Source organism: Ipomoea nil, unplaced genomic scaffold, assembly GCF_001879475.1.
Source record: "Ipomoea nil cultivar Tokyo-kokei standard unplaced genomic scaffold, Asagao_1.1 scaffold0482, whole genome shotgun sequence".
Taxonomy (NCBI): Eukaryota; Viridiplantae; Streptophyta; class Magnoliopsida; order Solanales; family Convolvulaceae; genus Ipomoea; species Ipomoea nil.
In genome coordinates, this window is record NW_017616910.1 from 379,204 (window position 1) to 403,207 (window position 24,004).

Below are 24,004 nucleotides of genomic sequence, written 5' to 3' on the forward strand. Positions count from 1 at the left end.
GCAAAATGACGTCGTTTTATTTTATTTTATTTTTTTTTTTGAAATTTCCCACCCCAGTGTACGGCAGTTATTTTTTCTTTAAAAAAAAATCCCTGTTCAAAAATGTACATAATGTTATACTAGAATACACATAATTGTATACATGAATGTACATAATTATATAACAAAATATACATACTCTTTTTAAAAGATAATACACATAATCTAACATAATACATAATAAACATAAACTTTTAACATAATACACATCAACTCTTAACATAATACACACAAATTTTCTTATTCGGATGTACATAATTGTATAAAAAGAATGTACATAATTGTATAAAAAATGTACATAACTGTATAAACAAATATACATAATTGTATGAACAAATATACATAATTGTGTGAACAAATATACATAATCACAGCAACTTCCTACCGCGCCTCCCAAAACGATGTCGTTTTGGGAGGCGCGCGGCGCACAGTGCTACGCGCGCCGTGGTATAGGGTATAACGATTGAAATATGGGTGCATAAGGAAAATTATTATTTAGACTCAGGTCCACTTTGCAATGTGGATCTGGGTCTAAAGATACGTATTAAATATTTACAATTTATCTTTTAAAAGTTCACAATTTATGATAATCATGTATTGTATTCACAAATTTCAAAACTTAGAAACACAATTTATATTCTAGAAGTTTATAATTCCAATACTAAAATACACAATTTAAGAACAAGGCCCTAGTCCATGGTATAATAGCCGGGTACATAATTTGCAAAATATAAGTAAATAAATTAAATGTACATTATTTTCAAAAAAAAAAAATTAAATGTACATTAAATACATATATAAATCAAGGTTCACAATGGAGATCTTGTATAGTCTACGATATAATTAATGATTGATTGATGGGATATGGCTTCAACCTAACGGATCAACATTCAACAATGAGGTTATTTTGTATACCAAAATGTATAAATATTAAGCACCCTCAATCTCTATTCAAATGTGTGCATATAAATCACAATAAAAAGACTCTTGTCAAGCAATAATAAAGTATGAGAATTATGTTTCATCCACTTGACTATCCTTTATGGTGATTTATAACATTATAATTGTTGAATGTTAAAACTCATAACAACTAAATTATACCATTTAATACTATGTACTTGGGTGTAAAGACAAAATCCATCATTCTAAGGACTCGACAACTGCCACAAGTAGGTATGACTATGGTTTGATTCTGATTCGAAATCGCTGATTCACGGTTCTAGAAAATGATAAATCAGAATATGAATCTTTTAGTAAGGTTCTGGTTCCAGTTCCGATTTAAACCACCGATTCGAACCTTTTTTTTTTTTTTTTTTTTTGTAAATTTTAAATTTTAAAACTTTTAAAATAGTTCAAATTCAATAATAATTATTATTATTTTGTCTTCGAAATCGGAATTGATCGATTTTGAATTAGAACCGACAGTTTCAGTTCTCGATTTTAATGAACCGAATCCTTTAGACAATTTCAATTACGATTCGATTGTTACCGTGTTTCAGTTCGATTCAAACTAAACCGGAATCATCCATATTCAAAGAAGGTGAAATTTTCACATTTGGTTCCGTCTTTGAGTGTAATTTATGACCTTAGTCAGCCATGTTGACATTTAATACATTGTACTCATGTAACACACAAGTGGCTGCTGAAATCATGTGTAAAACGCGCACTTACCTTCGACGACATTCATGGTACATTGTCCATATAAATGCACCATCCATCCTTGTCAACACATAACTACCTTCTTCCTAATTCACATGTATATCTTGTCGCACCATCTATTCTTTCTGTGATTCACTGAACCTTTCTCCACAAACAGCCTTCCCTATCCTTTTTCTTGGAACCCACTTCATTCTCGTCCATTGAATTAGGGTTTACTTGAGGAGAAGAGTTGAGAGAAAGAAACCCATTCGTCAAGAATCAAGCTTTTCTTCATTTCAGTTCAGGTTTAAGGTAAATCTGCTTCAACCCAGCTATTGAAGTGTTAAAGTCTGTGTTTTTATTCTTGTCTGTCTTTGAAAGGGCTGTTTTTGTGTATTGGGTCAAAGTTTTGCTTTTGTTGATAAGGTGTCCCATTGGGGATTTCAAGATTTTCTGGGAATTGTATAGATTTGATGGGATTCATTTGATTGGAAATTGGAAGTGAGAGGTTTGAGTAAGATGGGGAAGAAGAAATTTTGTCTGAATGAAGAGGATAGGGCTGTGATGGAAGGGGTTTTGGGAAGTGAAGCAGTGGAATTTTTCAGCTGGTTAGGTTTGAATAACATGAATTCAGAGTTCAGTGTTTCAGGTGGGAATTTGGGGGTGCAGGTGGGGCTGCAGAAGATAGTTGAAGGGTCTGATTGGACTTATGCCATTTACTGGCAAGTTGCAAAGTCAAAATCTGGGAAATCTGCCTTGATTTGGGGTGATGGGCATTGCCCAGAAGCCATTAGGAGGAAGAACAAAGACGAGAACGGGGGCGTTAATGGGAGCTCAGTCATCAATGGAGATAAGAGAAAGCAAGCTCTTGAAATGGTTCAGGCTTCCTTTGGGGGGTCTGAGGAGGATAGGTTTGAGGGGAAGTTGGATTCGGGTTCAGATGTCGAGATGTTCTATCTCACATCCATGCATTTCGTGTTCCCGTTTGATAAGCCTTCGAGCCCTTCTCAGTCGTTCAATTCCGGTAGAACGATATGGGTTTCGGATGCCAAGAATTGTTTAGAGCATTATCAGTCAAGATCCCATCTTGCAAAGATGGCCCGGTTCGAGACACTGGCGTTTATTCCACTTAAATCAGGGGTTGTGGAGCTCGGATCTCTGAAGTCGATTCCCGAACAACAGAACGTTGTTCAGATGGCGCAAAAGATGGCGGTGGTGGCGTCTAATGCCTCGCAGGCGAAAGCATTTCCAAAAATATTCGGGCGAGAACTTAGTCTCGAGTGTGCTAAGGCTGAAGAAGAGCCAGGCTATCCTTCTGATGCTTACGAGCTACAATCGTTAGGTAATAATCAAGTAACCGGTGGGGATTTAAGTTCACAAGCAGAAGACAACGCTTCACTTCAGCCCGACGAGAGAAAACCGAGAAAGAGAGGTAGAAAACCGGCCAACGGGAGAGAGGAGCCACTGAACCATGTGGAAGCCGAGAGGCAGAGGCGCGAGAAGCTTAACCAGCGGTTTTTTGCACTTAGAGCCGTTGTTCCAAATATCTCGAAGATGGATAAAGCATCTCTGCTTGGGGACGCAATTGCGTACATCACCGACCTCCAGGCAAGAATTAGGGCCATGGAAGCCGAGGAGGAGACGAAAGACGGTCCACAAAGGCAGAATGGTGTCCCGGATATTGATTTTTGTCAGAGACGCGATGATGCAGTGATAAGAATAGGCTGCTCTTTGGATGCTCATCCGGTTTCGAGAGTCGTAAAGGCATTTAGACAACATCAGGTAATGGCAGATGAATCTAGCGTTTCGGTGACTGAAAACGACGAGGTTGTTCACACTTTCTCTATCCGGGCTCAAGGTGCTGCTGTCGAACAGCTCAAGGAAAAGCTGGCCGCTTCTCTTTCCCTGTGATTCCACCGTGTTTGTAGTACAATAACTGATCGGCTCAAACCAAGAAGGTCAATAGGCAGCTCCGACCGAAAGTTGAACTTGTAACCTAGCTTGGTGGGGATTGCTCCCAAAATTTATTTTTTTTAAAAAAAATTGATTCTCTGTATTATAAAATGTTTGGTTAGAGCAACATAACATCTTTATGTTTAAGGTGTGCCATGGAAGATGAGAGTTGGAGATAACAGAGATGAGACAGATATATCTAAAGAGATAGAATTTATCTGCTTTCCCTTTTCCTATTCATATGAACTGTAGTACTGTACCAATGAAACATCATTTCTTGAAGCTCAATACTATCACCATGCTATGCACTATGGTATATTGGTATATACACATATAGTATCAGGAGCAACATAGTAAACAGGAATTACATATATGGTTCCAAGTATATATACATAATAACAATGATGAAAGCCACATAAGTCTACAGACGAACTGTGCAAAGAATGGCAGTGCTGAAATCCAATGGAAGATGAAAGGGGGACTTTGTAGTGAATGATCTCCATAGCTTCTTCTTCGGATGATATATTTGAGTCAATAGTGTTGCTGGCCTTTTATGCTGCTGCCTTGAACTCTGGCGCTGTGTCAAATTGGTTCCATTTAGAGCAGTCATCACATGCAATTCACCGTTCAATGCAACAAAACCGACTGACTTGTCATTAGAGGATTTCTTCGGTAAACTTGTTTCTTTCAACCAGCGGTTTGGAGTCCTATGATACCTGTAAAATATTCAAGAAGGTTTCATAATCAAGTTTCCATGTTTAGATGCTATTGGCTGGGAACTATTTCCAAATAGTACGTGCTGCTAATCATGAGCAAAAGATATACTTGAGGAGCGAAAAGCCATAAAGTGTTTGGACATAAACTCTTTGTTTCTTACATTTAATAAAGTTAACGCACCCGTAAAAAGAAAAAAAAAAACTTTTCAGTTATAATCAAATACACACTTTTGGTTAACAGTCCTTTGTGGAGAAATCACACTGTATGTACAGAAGAGTTGATTTATGCTTAAGATCAGTTCGTACATGAGTTCCAAAAGTTTACGGCTAATTAAAGTGCTAGGCACTAAAATAAAACACTTAAAAGACTGGTAAGAGATCATATTGAAACAAAACCTAGAAGTCTAGCCAAAGATAACCTGCAACTGCTACTTACTCAAATTTTCTTGTCATATATCTAAACCACCCAATAAGACCAAATCAAGCTAGAGACTTGGAGAAGTCCAAAAGTTAGGTTCAGGATCTTTTAATAATAAAGCCCAAACAATTTGGCAAAATCAAGAAAAACATGGCACAGTTTCCATATGCTGAATGCAGTGCTAACAGTAAATTTACACATATTCAATAGTAACTCTTCATGAAGGTAGTAACTAGTAATAGTCCAACTCATGTAAGAGAAATTTGATAGGTAAACTACAGAAGATGGCAATTTTACCTGAAAATAGTACTTTTCTCGAGCATATATATAGCAGGAGCATCCCACGCCTCATTCTCAAGAACAACAATCTTCCCAAGCCTTCCCCTCTCTCCTTCTTCCCACATATCCCCAATCTCCTTCCACTTTCCACCATTCTTCAATTCCATTACTACAGCATCCCTGTAGTATTGATCCACGGGAAGCACGTTTGAGATGGTTCTTGAATTGCCATATCCACCCATCACCCAGAACTCTCTATCTTCCCCATTGCCTACAAAGAATCCAACACACCCTGCTCGGAACCCTGGCAACCCATCCAATGCCACCCATTCATCCTTGCCAATATCATACATCTCCACAGAGCTCACATTACTCCCTGCAGCCCCAAACACAGTGTGCCGAGAACCACCCCCGGCAACCAGAATCTTATCAGAATTAGGGACTGCAGCACAAGCAAAGCTACCCCTGGGTGTGATCATGGGTGACAGAGACTCCCACGACAAAGTAGCAAAGTCAAACCTAAACGCAGAGGAGGATGGGCACGGGATGTCAAGTGGGAATGACCGGGTATCGAAAAGAGACCCACCGAGAATATACAAGTGAGGCCCAACAGCAATGGAGGTGAAATTGCAGAGACCATAGCCATGAGGATTACAGGGCATGGGAGGCAGTAAACACCAGGCAAGATTATGGGGATCAAAAAGACACGGAGATGTAATCGAAGGATCTTCCGGGAATATACAGAGCAGATGGGAGAGTCTAAGTGGCGGGAGAAGCTTATAGCGTAGAGAGATTAGGGATTTGGATGCGAAAAGTAGTCTCCACGATTTACATACGCATTTCAAGCGCGAGTGATGGGAGTAAGGAATGAATAACAAAATCAGAGCTGCTAAATCGTTAGGTAGACCCGGAATGAAGGTTAGGGTTAGGGTTCGTGTTCGAAGCCGCGGTTGCTGCCTAGAAACTGTCAAATAGGGCGGAGCCATATCTGAAACTCTGAAAGAATCGGAGTCAAAACTATACAATTTCGCTATACTTTTCGCAGTAAACCAAACGGAAATGAACTCTGGAATTCGAATTAAGAGATGATTCGCGAAAATTCTTCGTTATACACGCACATATACATACGAAACTTAAGCGCATATACATACAAACAAATCTTCCCCGGTTCTCCACTTCTCCCGATAGTGCCTCCAGTCTCCAGCTCCCTATCCCATGGCGGCGCTGTGAATTTGACTACTGTGTTAAACAGTAGCAATAGCTGAAAGAGATTCAGCTTTTTCGCCTTTCTTCCTTGCCAAGAATTTGACCTTTTTTTCCTGCAAATTTGTGAGAAGGAAAATGAAGCAAACGCCTTTTCTGGGCCCTTTTGTTTTTCGTTTTCTTTTTTTAAGCTTAAGGGGCGTTTGGTCAAAGATTTTTTGTTGAGTTAATTACCAAAATGGTCCCTTGACTATAACGAAATTACCAATTTGGTCCTTAACTATTTTTTTAACCAATTAAGTCCCTCAACTTTAAAAACTTTAATCAATTTGGTCCTCCATTTGTTTGACCGTTAGTCAACCGTTAACTTGGGACCAAATTGGTAATTTCGCTATAGTTAAGGGACCATTTTGGTAATTAACTTTAGGGGTGGGCAATTCGATTTAGTTTTCTCGAATTGAACCGTACCGAACCGAACCGAACTAGTTTGGTTCGGTAATATACTGAACAACCGAACGGTATTGGATTCTTGTATACCGAACGGTTCGATAAAAAAACTGATCCGAACCGATCCGAATTGTTCGATAAAAAATTGAACTGAACCGAATACCGTTTGATTTTTTTTTATATAAATATAATAATAATAATAAATAAATAAATAAATAAATAAATAAAAAGTAAATCCAAGTCCCTTGCTACTTGCTCTACCGTTCGGTTCAAGTTTTTACCGAACCGTTCGGTATACAAGAATCTATTACCGTTCAGTTTTTCGGTATATTACCGAATCTAACTAGTTTAGTACGGTTTGGTTCGAGAAAACTTAACCGAATTGCCCACCCTCAAAGTTAATTACCAAAATGGTCCCTTGACTATAGCAAATTACCAATTTGGTCCCAAGTTAACGGTTGACTAACGGTCAAACAAACGGAGGACCAAATTGGTTAAGATTTTTTAAGTTGAGGGACTTAATTGGTCCAAAAAAATAGTCAATGACCAAATTGGTAATTTCGCTATAGTCAAGGGACCATTTCGATAATTAACTCTTTTTTGTTGGGATAACGGGAGAAACTGAAACCATTACATAAAAGTTATTGCCATGGGCTCTGATAATACTTGTTAAGATCAAATGCATTTCACTTACGTCAAAAGTTATAGATAGTAACGAAGACGTAATTTTATTTCTTTATAGACCGCTATCACATTGTTCGAGACATTAGATGCTGGACTCTTTATCGGCTTTCGCTTAACAATCTCTCAGTCACGTGATGTTAGACTTGGTCTTATCGATCTTCGCCTAATAATAATTATGCTTAATCAACTTGATTATTCTTTTCCAATTTTTTTCTTTTACTAGCCACTTTGTAATAACTAAAAAACGTTAACATCAAAATAATATTAATATTTGATATATCAATAATTCAACAAATGAATATCTTATGGATAATCAATGAGTTATTACCCAAAATCGTCCAACTATAGTGGTTTTTCTCAATTTCGTCCTAAACGACTTTGGTAACCTAATATCGTCCCAGACTTTTGTGTTTCGCTCAATTTAGTCCTCCATTTGTTATTCCGTCAAATTGGTATTAAATAAATGGACAATTCAGTAATGTCAATATTGATCTCTCTTTACTTTCAACTTGTGAAGTGTGAAATTCCTTTTTCTTGTACGAATTACACCCAGAATTACTCCCGGACCTGCAAATCAAATTTTATATTCGCAGTTTTAGGAGTGATTCATAAAAAAAAAAAAAAAAGGATTTCGCAGTTCACATGTCTATGAGTAAAGAGATGTCAATATTAAAATTACTGAATTGTCTATTTATTTAACACCAAATAGACAGAATAACAAATGATGGACTAAATTGAGCAAAAACACAAAATTCTGGGACTAAATTGAGCGAAATACAAAAGTTTGAGACGATATTAGGTCACCAAAGTCATTTAAGACGAAGTTGAGAGAAACCACTATAGTCGATGACGATTTTGGGTATTAACTCGATAATCAATTAATAAAGTTGTGATATATCTTATTATAGAAATGTAAATGTTGGATTCTAAATTCGAGGTGTTGATGATTTTATTAGAGAATCTAGAGGGCTTGATGAGTAATGAAATGATAAAAGCCCCTATGCAATAAAAAGTGTAAGTATATTCAAATGTATAGAGAATTTGAGTTAATTTCATTTTTGGTCTTATAACTATTATGGTGTTATATACCAAAAAAATTATGGTGTTATTAATTTTAGTCCATAAGTTTTAAAATTGTCAATTTAATATCACAATTATTCAATTTTTTTCAATTTCAGTCCATTTGACTAAATTATCAGTGAAAAGTGACGAAAAAATTTTAATGGATAAAATCTTGATGGCAATTTAGTCATTTGCTCTTCCTTTTTTCTTCTTCTCCATTTCTTCTCTTCTACGCTGAAAATTTTTCTCCTCTCATCTTTCTTCTCAAAGCCGAGTCCTTGTAACTCCATGATCTCCGCCGAAAATGGGATGGAGTCCACCTCCTGACACAGTAGGCTTTGTAGGATCACGGCAGATCAAATTCTCCAACACCATGAATATCCGCTTGATGGCTTCGCTCAGACTCTTTCAGATCGTCACGACCTTGTTTCTCAAGAACACACAGTACTGATCAGAGAATAGCAGTTCAAACTCCGACATAAAATCTCTAAGAGTTTCGTAAACGTCGAGCACATTGAACAGTCTCTCTAGAGCTTAGCTATTGATTGCGACGATGTCGGCAAAGTTGAGCAACTGAATGGTGGAGCCTCGGCAGACCTCCATGAAAGAGAGGTATGCGGCGGAAGAGAAACCAAAGAAAACAAGATCGTAGGGGCAACGCTTGCCAGGAGAACATATGATATCGTAGTCGGCGATGGGATGCGCCACCCGAATCTTGCGATCGTTTTCCTCCTCCTCCAAGTCGGATGAGAAATCCCAGTTTCAGCATTCTTCCAAAATAAATGTGTACGTTTCTGTTTAGCTTGAAAGCGACGGCGGTTAGCGGGTTGTCGCCCAAGTTAATGGTGAGGCCCTGAGACAAGAAGGTTCTGCTCAGAGAAGATGATAAAAAAATTTCCAGCGTAGAAGAAAAGAAGAAAAGAGGAGGAGCAAATGACTAAATTACCCTCAAGATTTTATCCATTAAATATTTCCCGTCACTTTTCGCTGGCAATTTGGCGGGATAGACTGAAATTGAAAAAAATTGAATAGTTACGATACTAAATTAACAGTTTGAATCTCGTGGATTGAAATTAACAACATCCTAATAATTATATGACCAAAAGTGAAATTAACTCAGAGAATTTGATATAATTACATGTTTAAAGATTGTGAAATCTATATATTGTTATTGTCATAGTTTATGAAGAATTAATTTTGTTTGACCTATGAGTAACAAACATAACATGGTTAAAAAAAAAAACATAGCATGTAATTTTAACATTATATTTATATGAATTATATGGAAAAGCACAAAAAAGGAAGAATAAAGAAATAATTTCACAATAACGAACAGGAATAACTAACGTCTATCGAATTCACTCCCTCCCCCGCCAAAAACGTCTGCTATGGACACATATGCAGAGAGGAGAGAAGAGAGTGACCACAAGAATGCAGCGAAGAGTTCAAAGACTCCTATTTCCCAGCGTCTTCTTCTCTCTGTTCGAAGAATCTTTCTTTCTCCATCCCGCTCTCCCATCCATTCCATCGCATGCAGATCATCGTGTTCTTCGCCAATCCATCATCGATTCTTTCTCCCGCTCAGCTCGTCGCCCCTACAACCCCAAATTTCCAACTCGGTTCATTCCAGGATGTGGGACGTCGTACCGGCAAGCCGGTAAACGGATCGGAGAGAGAGAGAGAGAGAGAGGAAAAAAAAAAAAGAGAAAAAGAAGAAGCTCGGTCTAGCTGAGGGTTTCTAGTGACATTCTCGAAATGGTATGATTTTTCTCGATTCTCTTCTTTCTAGCAACAATTTCGTTTTCAAAAATTCTCAGTTGCTTTGCTATCGTTGGGAAATTTGTTTGGCGAATCAGTAAATTGCGGTATTTTGAGTCACGAGGGAATATAAATATATAATACATTTGCCGGAATAGCGATCTTTGCTAGGAGACAATGATGATTTGCCGGAATTGGGAGAAAGGGCTTTTGAAATCATAGAGGGAATTTGGAAACGATATAAATTATAAGGAATTTCACATAACCAAATCGATATGTGAAGGTCTAGCTACTAAGGAGCAAATCAATTTGTATATGAAAGCTTGGATAATTAAAGATGCATTCTATGTTCCTATTAGAAAAAGAAGAAGATATTTCCATATTCTGACTAACCTCAAACTTAATGCAGGGCACCCCAGTAAATATTATAGTAGGTTCTCAGGTTTGGGTTGAGGACACAATAGACGCTTGGATTGATGGACGTGTTACAAAGATCAATGGACAAGAAGTTAGTATTGATACAACTGATGGGAGACAGGTATTTTGAGTTTCTCCATTTAATTATGTACTCATGCACTTTGAATATCCCAAGAAGTCTTAAAGATTCCACTCGTCCTCCCTAAAAAAGATAAGCCATGACTAACCGGCCTAAACAAAACATTGGAACGCTCTCTGATTAAAAATTCACTTATACGTCAAAGGGGAGGCTTCAAATGCATGCAAAAAACTATCTGCATTTTTGTTGATTTTATATTGTTGAGTCTGAAGAATCTCAATTACAATATTCCTCTGTCAATTCATTTTGGTATATGTTATGATCTGGATTAGTATGGCCTTGCATAGTTTAGTAGTGTAATGAAGTTTTTGCTTCCTAGCTCAGTCCAGAGAAATTTGAGAAACTGAATTTGGGAAAAATACCATGTTCCCATATGGTTAGCCCATGTTGCAAATGAATCCTTAGGTCCAATTTATTATTTTGACGACATTGAGATTGCCACACCAACGCGGGACTTGAGCTAGGGTGTGACAGTCTCATCGTGCATATTATCTTGCATTTCACTAGGAGCATTGAACTTAACAGTTGAATTTCTCTAGCAGAATTATTACTTGGCTAGCATCTGCTTGCTCATCTGTATGCTTCCAATTCATTTAGGTTGTTTCAAATTTATCAAAAGTTTATCCTAAAGATGAGGATGCTCCTGCTGGAGGAGTTGATGACATGACCAAGCTCTCATATTTGCATGAACCTGGGGTCTTGCAGAACTTGAAATCAAGATATCAACTAAATGAAATATATGTAAGATGATGGTTATATTTAGATCGCTGTTTCATTTGAGTTCACAATGGTGAGAAGAAGCAGTGAATTAGCACAGCTATTGCTGACCCTGTCATATATATTAAATAATAATCTGATGTTTTGGCAGACATATACTGGAAGCATACTAATCGCAATTAATCCATTCCAAAAACTGCCTCATATATATGATGTCCACATGATGGAACAATACAGAGGATCAGGTCTAGGAGAACTTAGTCCCCATGTCTTTGCAATTGCTGACGTTGCTTTCAGGTGATCCTCTATTCACATTATATTTATTATTATTCTTCCGCATTAAAATGATGCAATGCTCACTTGCTTGAGATTATGCAGGGCAATGATGAATGAGGGAAAAAGCAACTCTATTTTGGTAAGTGGTGAGAGTGGAGCTGGTAAAACTGAAACAACCAAAATGCTTATGCGTTACCTTGCATATTTGGGTGGTCGCAAAGGTACTGAAGGACGGACTGTAGAACAACAAGTTCTCGAGGTTAGCTTGGATGGTCTCTTTTATCTGTTTTATGAACTCTTTCTGGCCTTACATCTTCAAGAGTCATTGAGGTTATTTTAAAGACTTATTGTGTCTTCTGTGTTTGAAGAACATATGCCATTGTCTTGTTTCATAGTAAAGGTAACCATGGAATGATCCCCCCATGTTTATATGCATGATTGAATCTCTTTTTCCACATATGGAAGTATGTGATATACGATGCCTTATCATATATTCCGTATATACTAAATATGGTAATTCTAACGTGATGGATGCTGGTCAAGAAAAAGGCAATAGAGCTACAATCCAAACGTTGTTTTTAGGTAGGATTAAATGAAATAAATCAATGTGGAATTAGTTTTTTTTTTTTTTTCCTATTCCATTTTGATTATGAACTTCATATGCACAAATTTTGGAAAGTACATTTTGTGATTGTGATCTCATTAGATGAAGAAGTAACAAATATGCAGCTAATGGAAATGTAACTTTTGAACCAAATTAGTGACAATAAGCTTAATTTTTGAGATGATGAACAAGAAGACGCCAGACAAAGGCCTTGATAAAGAGATGTGAGAGCTCAAAAATTGTAAATAGTTAGTGGAATACATACATGTACTTATTGTTATGGTTTACTAATATCTTAAAATCATTTTCATATTTATTCAAAGCTCTGTTATCCTTGGGGAAGGAGTTTCAAGCTGTTAGCTCATGGTTCTTCTTATGATAAACTTTTCTTATTGCCCTCTTAAATTTACTTTTTATGATGTATATGCAGTCAAATCCGGTACTTGAAGCATTTGGAAATGCTAAGACTGTTAGAAATAACAATTCCAGGTCAGATACTGCTAGAGTCATGCATTTTTGGTGATTAACTAATTTAATTACATCAAAGGGAAAAAAAGATAGAGTCTGGCAGTCTATTTTTGTGCTTCTGATTCAGCTATATTTTTGCAGTCGGTTTGGAAAATTCGTTGAGATTCAATTTGACAAAAATGCAAAAATATCTGGAGCAGCTATTAGAACTTATCTCCTTGAGAGATCTCGTGTTTGCCAGGTTTCAGATCCTGAGCGGAACTATCACTGTTTCTACCTTCTCTGTGCAGCACCACAGGAGGTACTTTGCTTCCATCTGGATCTTCTACTCTGGACCTCTCGTTCTCTCATCATTTCATAATTGTATGAGTTGATAGACAATATGTTTTTTCACAGTTTCAAATCTTAACAGGAAATTGAAAGATACAAGTTAGAGAGTCCTAAATCTTTTCATTACTTGAATCAATCAAATTGCTATGAGCTAGTTGGTGTAAGTGATGCTCATGATTATCTTGCAACAAGAAGGGCTATGGATGTTGTTGGAATTAGTGAAACCGATCAAGTATTGTCTTATACCACTACCTCTGTTATTTTCCCTTTTATCTTTATTCAGAATCAGCAAGTTACTCTCTTTCTCACCCCAGGAAGCAATTTTTAGAGTTGTGGCTGCCATTCTTCATCTTGGTAATATTGAATTCGCGAAGAAGGGAAAAGATGCTGATTCATCTGTTCTTAAAGATGACCGATCGAAATTCCATCTTCAGACAACATCAGAGCTTCTTATGTATGAACAAAGCCTTGACAGCTTTTTCCTTTATACTATTTTCCTTTTGTTTTTTGAGTGATTAATTTATCATAATTCTTTTATCAGGTGTGACTGGGTTGCACTAGAAGACGCATTATTGAAGCGTGTGATGGTCACTCCTGAAGAAGTTATCAAGAGAAGTCTTGATCCTGATAATGCAGCAGTTAGTAGGGATGGTTTAGCTAAGACTATATACTGTCGTTTATTTGACTGGTATTATTGCTAGTTTTTCACTCAAATTGCTTACAATATTCTGTTACAAGTTATTATGATACTAAGGGTACATGCTTTACTGATAATTGATAGGTTGGTGGACAAGATTAACAACTCAATTGGACAAGATCCAAACTCAAAGTCACTAATTGGTGTTCTTGACATTTATGGTTTTGAAAGTTTTAAAAGTAATAGGTAGGTTATGATTGTTACAATGTAAGTAAATCTGTATAACTAATTTCCTGTTTTATGGCTAACTTCGTAGTTATGCTGATCTACAGCTTTGAACAGTTTTGCATTAATTATACAAATGAGAAGCTGCAGCAACATTTTAATCAGGTATAGTAGCTGGAATTTCATTAAAAAATCATACTTCCCCTATTCTCACGTGGTACCTAAATTGCTGTGATTTATTTCAGCACGTGTTCAAGATGGAGCAAGAGGAATACACAAGAGAAGCGATTGATTGGAGCTATATTGAGTTTGTTGATAACCAAGATGTCTTAGATCTTATTGAAAAGGTTCCTTTATTTACTTTCGGTAGTGAAAATTTTGATAACCAATGTTTTCATATTTGTTGTATTTATTCCTCGTCTATTGCAAGCATGTGCTAGTCATTAAGTAGGAATTCCTTGTGTTGCGTTTGCTCTGTGCCCTTCTACTACACTTATTATATTCTACCTTTTGAAGTAAGATTTTCATGAAATCTGTTTGCACTTCCCTTTACAGAAACCTGGGGGCGTTGTTGCTCTTCTTGATGAAGCCTGGTATATTATCAATTAACTTATACTGTGATGTGCATTGATTGTTTTTGTTTTTTTTTACAGTATATGGTTTTGGATACATGCAGTCAAAATCTTCTATTGATTCTCTATCTTGATGGACTTATCTTGTTTCCAGTATGTTCCCCAAGTCCACTCATGAAACTTTTGCACAAAAGCTGTATCAGACATTCAAGAGCCACAAGCGTTTTATCAAACCAAAACTGTCCCGTACTGACTTCACGATATCTCATTATGCCGGAGAGGTATGCGCAATATGTACCTTCTATAAAGTAAGAATCAAAGTCAATCTGGTGTTTAAAAGGTTTTGATTGTTTGTTGTCAGGTTCTATACCAATCTGATCAATTTTTAGATAAGAACAAAGACTATGTTGTTCCTGAGCATCAAGATTTGTTGAGTAGCTCTAAATGCTCATTTGTAGCTGGCCTCTTCCCTCCTATTCCCGAGGAGACAAACAAATCATCCAAATCTTCCAAGTTCTCATCTATTGGTTCTCGTTTTAAGGTAACTGTGGATATGCCATGCCTATAAATGTTTTTCATAAAGCATTTGCCATCAACCATATAAGTCATTCATTATATAAGTAGGTCGAAGGCCTAATAGCTCCAGTTTGATTGCTGCAGCTACAACTTCAATCACTGATGGAGACTCTGAATTCCACCGAACCTCATTACATCAGATGTGTGAAGCCGAATAATAAACTAAAACCTGCCATCTTCGAGAATGTCAACATCTTGCAACAACTGCGTTGCGGTGTGAGTACACATTGACATTTGCAGAGTGCATCTGAAAATTTTTCTATCACTTTGAACTCGTTGTAACATGTTGCTCCTCGTTTCAGGGAGTCCTAGAGGCTATTAGAATTAGTTGTGCTGGCTACCCTACTCGTAGGACATTTTTTGAATTTCTTAATCGGTTTGGTCTTCTTGCTCCAGAGGTATTGGAGGGAAGGTAATAACAGTTCTTATCTTAATATTTTGCAGTGTGTTTACTGTAATTGTATGCCACCTTGAGTATCATATCGTTTGAAGGCTTATGTCAAATCTTTATTTTGATTTGCTCATTGACAGTTATGATGAAAAAGTTGCATGCAAAGCGATTTTGGACAAAGCTGGGCTTGCGGGTTCTCAGGTTATCTAAAATTTTCTTTGCTTTTAGGGAAATGAATGTTACCTTCAAGCTACAATATCAGATAATTCATTTTTTCGAAACATTACACTAGTAATTGTTTGACACTACTCGTAGTTCGTTCCAACAGAAAAACATCCTATTGTCTATTGATGTGATATAATATTTCATTACAGATTTAAATATGGCCTCCGACTTGAGATTCTTGTCTCTTAAATTTAGAGCTTATAAATATGCAGATTGGTAAGACAAAAGTTTTTCTGAGAGCTGGTCAGATGGCTGAGCTAGATGCAAGGAGGGCACAAAAGCTAAGCAATGCAGCCAAGACGATTCAAAGGAAAGTTAGAACTCATATTACTCGGAAATACTTTCTTGCTTTACAAAAGGCTGCAATTAGTCTGCAATCTTCATGTCGAGGTTTGAAGTTTGAACTCTCTACTTCACAAGCTGTTTCCTTTAAATTATCTTAGTACTTGATAGCTTACATATTTTTTTATTTTTTCCTTCCAACATTTAATAGCCCGGATTGCTTGGGAACAGTTTGAACATATGCAAAGGGAATCTGCTTCTCTCAAAATACAGAAAAATTTGCGTGGACGCTTTGCCTGGAAGTCCTACAGGAATCTTCAAAATTCAGTCATAACTGTTCAGACAGGGATCAGGGCAATGGCTGCACGCAAAGCTTTCAGATACAAAAATCAAAATAAGGCTGCGATTATCATACAAGTTAGTTATTGGTTTCTCTGTTGGTTCAAAGGTTGGGTTTGAATTCTGTTCCTTCGTTAATTAGAAGCAATTTTGCAGGCCCGTTGGCACGGTTATAGAGCCTTTTCATACTACAAGAAACTCATAAGGGCAGCAATTGTAACACAATGCAGATGGAGGGGAAGGTTAGCAAGGAGAGAGCTTCGAAAACTAAAGATGGTAGATTCATACCTTATTTGTTTTCCAACTTTTCATCTTGCCCCAACTTTTTTATTCAAATCATTAGTAGGATGATCCATCTAATCTACTTTTTAAAGTAAAGCAGAAGCATCAGATAACGACTTTTCTTATATGAATCTTTAGGCTGCAAGAGAAACAGGTGCGCTTAAAGAAGCGAAGGACAAGCTTGAAAAACAGGTTGAAGAACTTACGTGGCGTGTGCAACTGGAGAAACGCCTAAGGGTAATATACATTCATCATGCGGATGATTGATCTTGACTGTGTCTGCCCTTTGACAAACTTAACAACTACATGCAGACAGATTTGGAAGAGGCAAAGGCACAAGAAATTGCAAAGCTGCAGGACAAGCTCAACTCCATGCAAGGCAAAGTTGAAGAAACAACTTCACTCCTCAGCAAGGAAAAGGAAGCTGCTAAGAAAGCTATTGAAGAAGTCTCTTCAATTGTCAAAGAGACACCTGTTGCTGTTGAAGATACAGCAAAGATCGAGACTTTAAGTACAGAAATGGACACTTTGAAGGTTATTTAATCACTATAGTATGATCCCCCTTTCACAAGCATAAAAATTAAACACGTTTACCCTTCTAAACTCATATGCGATTCTCTGTTTGCTGGCACTTCTTAAATAGGCTGATTATCAATCTGAAAAACAACGGGCGGATGATTTTGAAAGTAAATGTGAAGAAGCTTTAAAGTCAAATGAAGAAAAGCAACAGAAGTTGGAAGAAACTGAAAAAAAAGTTCAAAACCTTCAGGAATCACTCAATAGGTAACTTTGTTGTTGTTTTTTTTTTTTTTTTTTTTTTCAAGTAATGTTAAGCTTCACATGAAAATTCAGGTTATTATCATTTGATTGCATGATTAGCTTTTTCTCTGGAAATTAACACTTACTATCAATATATATACTGTCAATATCTCTTTAAAACATGAGGCTTTGCCCTTGTGATTTGGACGAAGTACAATTTACTAACACCAAAACGAATTCATTGCAACAGTGACTTAGTCTGCCTTCTTTTTTTCTTTCTTTTTTTTTTTTTTTACCAGTACATCTGACTGGGGGTGGGGGTGACGGGATTCAAACCCAGGTCTACTACTAGGAAAGGGGTATAGCTTACTGCCAAGCTACACCCTGAACCCCCGAGCAAATGTCTGTACTACAATATCAAACTAACTACATTCCTGGACATTTTAGGATACAGATAATGTGATTCTTGTCCTTTCAAATAGGCTTGAAGAGAAGATGACCAACTTAGAGTCAGAAAATAAAGTCCTTCGCCAGCAGGCTCTAGCAATGGCACAAAATACTAAGATGCAGTCAGTACGCTCAAGATCATCAGTCATTCAGGTATTCTCTAACCATATTTCTCATTTTTTTGGTTATCGAACTCTATCAGTTATTTATCCCTTTTTTTTTCACTGATGGCAGAGGACTGAAAGCACAAAAAGTACTACTAGTACCTTAGTAAGTTTAATATTTTCATTATTTGCTCTGTTGTAGATCACCACCCATCATATTTTTATTGACTAATAGTGGAAATAATTACAGGATCTTCATAGTTCTTCACTGAATGCAAGAGAATCTGTCGAGGTTGAGGGAAGACCGCAAAAATCCCTTAATGAGAAACAGCAGGAGTATCAGGACTTGCTCATCCGCTGTGTTGCACAGCATCTGGGCTTCTCTAAGGGCAGACCGGTTGCTGCTTGCATTATCTACAAATGTCTTAGGCAGTGGCGGTCATTTGAAGTTGAAAGGACCAGCATCTTTGACAGGATAATACAAACCATCGGCCAAGCTATTGAGGTAGGAGCTACAAGAGTAAATATAAATATGATGCAAAGCTGAATCTGATTTAATACACTGGGATCTTTAAAACTTGAGTTACTTTTTCTGAATTGAAGACTCAGGATAACAATGATATCTTAGCTTATTGGTTGTCCAATGCATCAACTTTGTTGCTTCTGCTTCAACGTACACTGAAAGCTAGTGGGGCTGCTGGGATAGCTCCACAGCATCGGCGATCAACATCGGCAACTCTCTTTGGGAGAATGACACAGGTAAAAGTATTCAAGATTTGGATGTGGTCTTCTGTCATTCAGCATACACATTAATAGCTAACATTATTATATTTTCTAGAGTTTTCGTGGAGCTCCTCAAGGGGTCAATCTTTCTCTTATTGATGGTGATCCAGCAAGTGGAGTGGATACCTTACGCCAAGTTGAAGCCAAATATCCTGCACTTCTGTTCAAGCAGCAGCTGACAGCTTATGTGGAAAAGATTTATGGAATGATCCGTGATAATTTGAAGAAAGAGATTTCTCCATTACTTGGATTATGCATTCAGGTTCTTGCATATTTTTGTTAAGGAATTGTAATCAAAACTAGTATGAATATCAGGCATTAGCTCCATCTGAACCTATTCATGGGCATACTCTAATGATTGAACTAGGCCCCAAGGATATCCAGAGCAAGCTTGATTAAAGGAACTGCACGTGCCCTTGCAAATGCCGCGGCTCAAGAAATTCTTATTGCTCACTGGCAAGGAATTGTCAAAAGCCTTGCAAATTTTTTGGACATGTTGAAAGCCAATCACGTAAGAACTTTATCTAGCCTGTTGATGTTTCTTTTTATGCTCTACTCTTTCTCTTCGTTGCCTTTTTAACTTGATCAAGAAATACTGCATGCGTCTCTTGTTTTATGTATATATAAGTTAATATCATCACTCTCTCTATAGTCTATACTTGCATGCTCAATTACAAGTCCGCAACAACCTTAATACTTGTTACGATTCGAAAGTTCATTGGCACCCTTGTTTGAACCAACAAGTTTTATATATCTCACATAGTCAATGGATCATCCCAAAGTTTATAAACTTTGGTTAAAAGGTTTGTGAGCTATTGCTGTAATAGTTGGGTGGGATTCCTTCTGAATTAAACTTATGGATGAGTTATTTTTATTACCTCTATGCAATTTACATTTGCTCTCCATATTTCAGGTGCCTCCATTTCTAGTTCGTAAAGTTTTTACACAAGTTTTCTCCTTCATCAATGTCCAATTGTTCAACAGGTCCATTTCAGACTTTTGATAAGCATCTCTTTTGTCACCATCTATATCTATTGCTAATTAGTTATTCTATCATCTCTCGTGGTTGTAGTCTCTTGCTAAGACGAGAATGCTGCTCATTTAGCAATGGTGAGTATGTCAAGGCCGGGCTTGCTGAACTTGAACATTGGTGCTATAAAGCAACCGATGAGGTAACTCTTTTCTAGTCATGTGTTGAGATCACTTTGTTTAATCGCTTACCGGTTTTCTCTCAAATAAGAAAATATGTTTGACAGTATGCAGGGTCTGCATGGGAAGAGCTCAAACATATAAGACAGGCCATAGGATTTCTGGTGAAGCACTTTCTTTTTACCCCTACACAACAAAATTTCCAATCTCCTTTATCCTCACATAATAGAGTAATTTAAGATTGAAATGGAACCATACCGTTGCTTCAGAAATATTGGACTTACCCCAGCTCATATGTTGTAAATCAAACGCCTGTGAGATGTGATCCTTTTTGTTACTATGTTATTAGGTCATACATCAGAAACCGAAGAAGACACTGGATGAGATAAGCCACGATTTATGCCCTGTAAGTATATTTTGCCCGTACATCATCCTCCAAACAACGTGCTCAAGTCCGAGATTTATCTTGTTCTTACGTGTCATCAAACTTGTAGGTGCTTAGCATACAACAGCTGTACAGAATCAGCACAATGTACTGGGACGACAAATATGGCACTCACAGTCTTTCCCCTGAAGTAAGACCTTATTCGCCTCTTTTTTATCTTCCTGAATTTGTAACTTCGAAGCTCTACATATCGACCCATGTTGCATATATCAAATATATAATTGCCCAAAGGTATATTATGATTTGTTTGCTTCACTAAATGGCGAGACTGTTAAGAGTACACACTGAGCTTCAAGAAACATGTCTATCATTTTGGGAATATCATAGTGGCCAGTTTTCGAGCTATCAATCAGAATTCTTGGTTTGTTTTGACAGGTTATATCCAATATGAGGGTGCTAATGACAGAAGATTCAAACAATGCTGTCAGCAGTTCTTTTCTGCTAGATGATGATTCGAGGTTGGATTTGAGACATAGCCATTTCCTTTTGGCAATATACGCCTTTTATGCAAAATCTCGTCCTTAGATGACTACTACTGATCCGTTGTTGGGTGTGTTTGCAGCATACCATTCTCAGTGGATGATCTATCCAAGCCAGTGGATCAGATGGACATTTCAGACATTGAACCACCACCTCTGATTCGCGAAAACTCAGGCTTTAGTTTCTTATTACCTCGTGCAGACTGACAGCTTCCAACCATGGCTTGGTCTTTAGCAAGCTAAGCTAAGCTAAGCCTGCAGAAAGATCGGAGCAGACACCAATTACTAATAAATGTTTCAAACTACAACGTGCCCCGCCACAAGGATTATATATCAGCTGCTGGGTGATAGAGTTAGGAGGCCAGGCCAGCATTATTCGTCTATCATCCTGGATTTCAGTGCATGTACTCTAGGAGATTTTGTTTCCCCCTTCTTATATATATATATATATATATATATATATATATATATATATATATGTTTCTTAGTTTCCTCTTTTTAGTTGTTTTCTGGCATTCTGCAGATAGCCTCTGCAGAGAAAGATAGAAAGAAGATGATGAAAAAGAAAGAGATAAAGACATTTGGTTACTCTAGGAAACCTTTTTTTTTCCTTATCTTTCTTAGTTTCCTCTTTTTAGTTGTTTTCTGGCACACTGCAACTTCTGCAGTGAAAGATAGAAAGAAGAAGATGAAAAAGAAACAGATGAATACTATACATACAGTTTTTGGTTAGACTTCCACCACAATATAATGCAATTGGTTTCTCTTGAAAATTTTGTTTCCTTCAAATCATTCTTAGTTTCCTCTTTTTAGTTGTAAAAAACTTTATTTTTTTCAGTAACGAGGAAACCCACAACTACTACTTGGGTAACTTCCGCTCTTGTATAATAACTCGCAAATTGCATACAGGATCATGTGTGACAAGCTTGACCAAGAGAGTGTTTGCAAGAATCAGACCTCTAACGTAACCTTCATGTTCCACTTACGTACTTTTGGTCTGGGTCTTTCTCTGTCCGTTTAACGATCCAAGTTCACCTGATTAGTCCCTTCATGTTCCACTTACTTGGTCACTCTTTTTGCGGTTAGTTGTAAAGAACTCTTGAAGTTTAGAGAGGGATGGGGTATGAGTAAAACATAACCTCCATAAAACTCTTACATCCCTTTACAAACATTGATCTCAAACCCCATTTGAACCATAGGGATTAAATTACTCATTCCTTTAGACTTGACTGCATTGACTGCTGACTTATTGGCAAGATATATAACCCAATAAGGAGAGTCTTCATGGTAGTCAAGATATCCAATCGTCCTTTCTATTATTTTAAATATATATATATATATATATATATATATATATTTGAACAAAATATATGAGTAAAAAAAATACAATTAAGCTAGTAAGAAGAAGAAAATTAATTAATATTATACAATTATTTCTTTATTGTAAGATCTTACAAGTTGCAACTTACGGTGGAATTGAATAGAGAACAGTTTTCAAAAAAAAAAAAAAAAAAGGAATAGAGAACCAAAATATTTTTAAAAAATATATAATATTTTTCTAATTCTTTAATTTTAAAACGTATCAAGTACTCCGTAATACTTTTGAGTAGGTGAAAACTCAATAAAGGAGTTGTCATATTAGAATATGAGTTTAGGGCCGGGAGTGGTTTTCATATCATATAATATAGGATATTTTGATCATTAAATTTTTAATTGAATAACATCAATTCATCCTAATTTGTTACACTCAAGAAAAAAACAATATTAGCACATTCCTTTTCACTAAACCATAAAAGACAACATATGCAGACAAGAAGTGTTAAATTAAGCGCTCCGCAATAAGTTACTAAATGGGTGGAACATTATTACATTCTTGTACTTGAAAATTATGAATTTGAATATTGTTAACACCTTTTTTGACGAGCCGTCTGTTGCATGAGTTTTCCTAGTGAAATTTATTTATTCTATGTAATTTGCGAGTTATTATACAATATAATAGTGAGATATACTTGGTGTATACTTACGGGTATGGTTGTGGATTTTCCTTGTAAAAAAAGTATTGAATAAGCAATGATAATACGGACAATTGATCATAGTAATACCTTACTAAATTATATATAGGCCAAGACAGATGTTTAGGTTGAGTGTAGGAGTAGTTAACCACTCACGTTAATATTGAATTGTAATCCACTTAAACATTGATCTCATTAATTAATATAATCATATATGTAATCATGTTAGATGGTGTACATTTTGATAACAGGTATATATCTACTATTATTTGTATAAAAATATTATTTAGGGTTTGTAATTACATGTGTATTAATCGATAGTGTTCATTTCCATTTTGATTCTTCAATCATTGTGTTTTTTTTTTCTTTTGTTGTCTTTGATCATTGAATTTAAACACGATCCGTAATTTGCTTCTTTTACCAAGACTCCAAAATAGGAACATATGGGAATTTAATTTGAAGTTTGAGGCAATTTAATTTGTAGGTTGTTGAGACACATATACTTCACAATTTACCTCACCTCCACCAAAACTCTAAAATAGGGACCAATGGGGACTTATAATTTGGGGCGACTGGTAGGTTACGTGTTGTTGAGACACACATACTCCGACATTTACTTCCCTCACCAAGACTCCAAAATAGGGACAAATGAGGACCTATAATTTGGGATGACCTCTAAACCGTTGCGATATACATACTCTACATACAATTCACCTCCTTCATTAAGACTCCAAAATAGAGACAAATGATCGAGAACACATACTCGAAATTGGAGCCTAATCCAACCTCTTTGTTAGAGGTAGAATTACGTACAAGTCCATACTATGATGTCTATTCCCCATAGTAGAATAATGCGTCAGGCACCTGTCTGCTGAACCATTGAGTCACCGTAATTATATTCTTTCAAATATTCTGTCTAGTCGGAGTGTGGAGGCCTGGTGAGTCAGGCATAGACTTGGTCAAAAGAAACATGAAACCCATATTTAAAAAAACATCATATACTAATTAAAGCAAACTTGGACATACCGGTTCCTATTTGTAGCAAATGAAAGGTCATGCAAAAGACCAACCACAAAGAGCTTCAATTCATCATTCATATGTTACTTTCGTCTAATTCTTTTGAACTACTTCAATTGTTTTTGTCCCCCA

The 24,004-nt window shown here is 36.6% G+C and overlaps 3 protein-coding genes across 3 annotated transcripts; 2 read left to right on the forward strand and 1 right to left on the reverse strand.

The window, feature by feature from the left end:
* The first annotated feature begins 1,765 nt into the window (after nt 1-1,765).
* Nucleotides 1,766-3,866, forward strand: LOC109173809 (transcription factor bHLH3-like). The gene has a single exon (XM_019323112.1). The coding sequence runs from the start codon at nt 2,197-2,199 to the stop codon at nt 3,586-3,588; it is 1,392 nt and encodes a 463-aa protein (XP_019178657.1). The 5' UTR covers nt 1,766-2,196; the 3' UTR covers nt 3,589-3,866.
* Nucleotides 3,867-3,903: 37 nt separating this feature from the next.
* On the reverse strand, nt 3,904-6,401 carry LOC109173810 (F-box/kelch-repeat protein OR23). Its single transcript, XM_019323113.1, has 2 exons — nt 5,062-6,401; nt 3,904-4,346 (listed from the first exon to the last, which is right to left on the reverse strand). The coding sequence occupies exons 1-2, from the start codon at nt 6,027-6,029 to the stop codon at nt 4,052-4,054; spliced, it is 1,263 nt and encodes a 420-aa protein (XP_019178658.1). The 5' UTR covers nt 6,030-6,401; the 3' UTR covers nt 3,904-4,051.
* Nucleotides 6,402-9,940: 3,539 nt separating this feature from the next.
* Nucleotides 9,941-21,278, forward strand: LOC109173853 (myosin-11-like). The gene is made up of 39 exons (XM_019323189.1): nt 9,941-10,197; nt 10,607-10,735; nt 11,351-11,494; nt 11,622-11,767; nt 11,849-12,005; nt 12,781-12,839; nt 12,960-13,119; nt 13,231-13,380; nt 13,463-13,602; nt 13,690-13,836; nt 13,930-14,031; nt 14,118-14,175; nt 14,256-14,357; nt 14,566-14,603; nt 14,737-14,863; nt 14,944-15,123; nt 15,243-15,374; nt 15,461-15,570; nt 15,690-15,750; nt 15,987-16,164; nt 16,268-16,473; nt 16,552-16,671; nt 16,816-16,914; nt 16,990-17,211; nt 17,321-17,460; nt 17,919-18,036; nt 18,118-18,153; nt 18,238-18,492; nt 18,591-18,746; nt 18,826-19,032; nt 19,138-19,281; nt 19,684-19,754; nt 19,843-19,942; nt 20,027-20,083; nt 20,269-20,325; nt 20,414-20,494; nt 20,740-20,822; nt 20,927-21,062; nt 21,096-21,278. Exons 1-38 carry the CDS (start codon nt 10,195-10,197, stop codon nt 21,048-21,050), a joined length of 4,599 nt encoding a protein of 1,532 aa, XP_019178734.1. The 5' UTR covers nt 9,941-10,194; the 3' UTR covers nt 21,051-21,062; nt 21,096-21,278.
* The last annotated feature ends 2,726 nt before the right edge of the window (nt 21,279-24,004 follow it).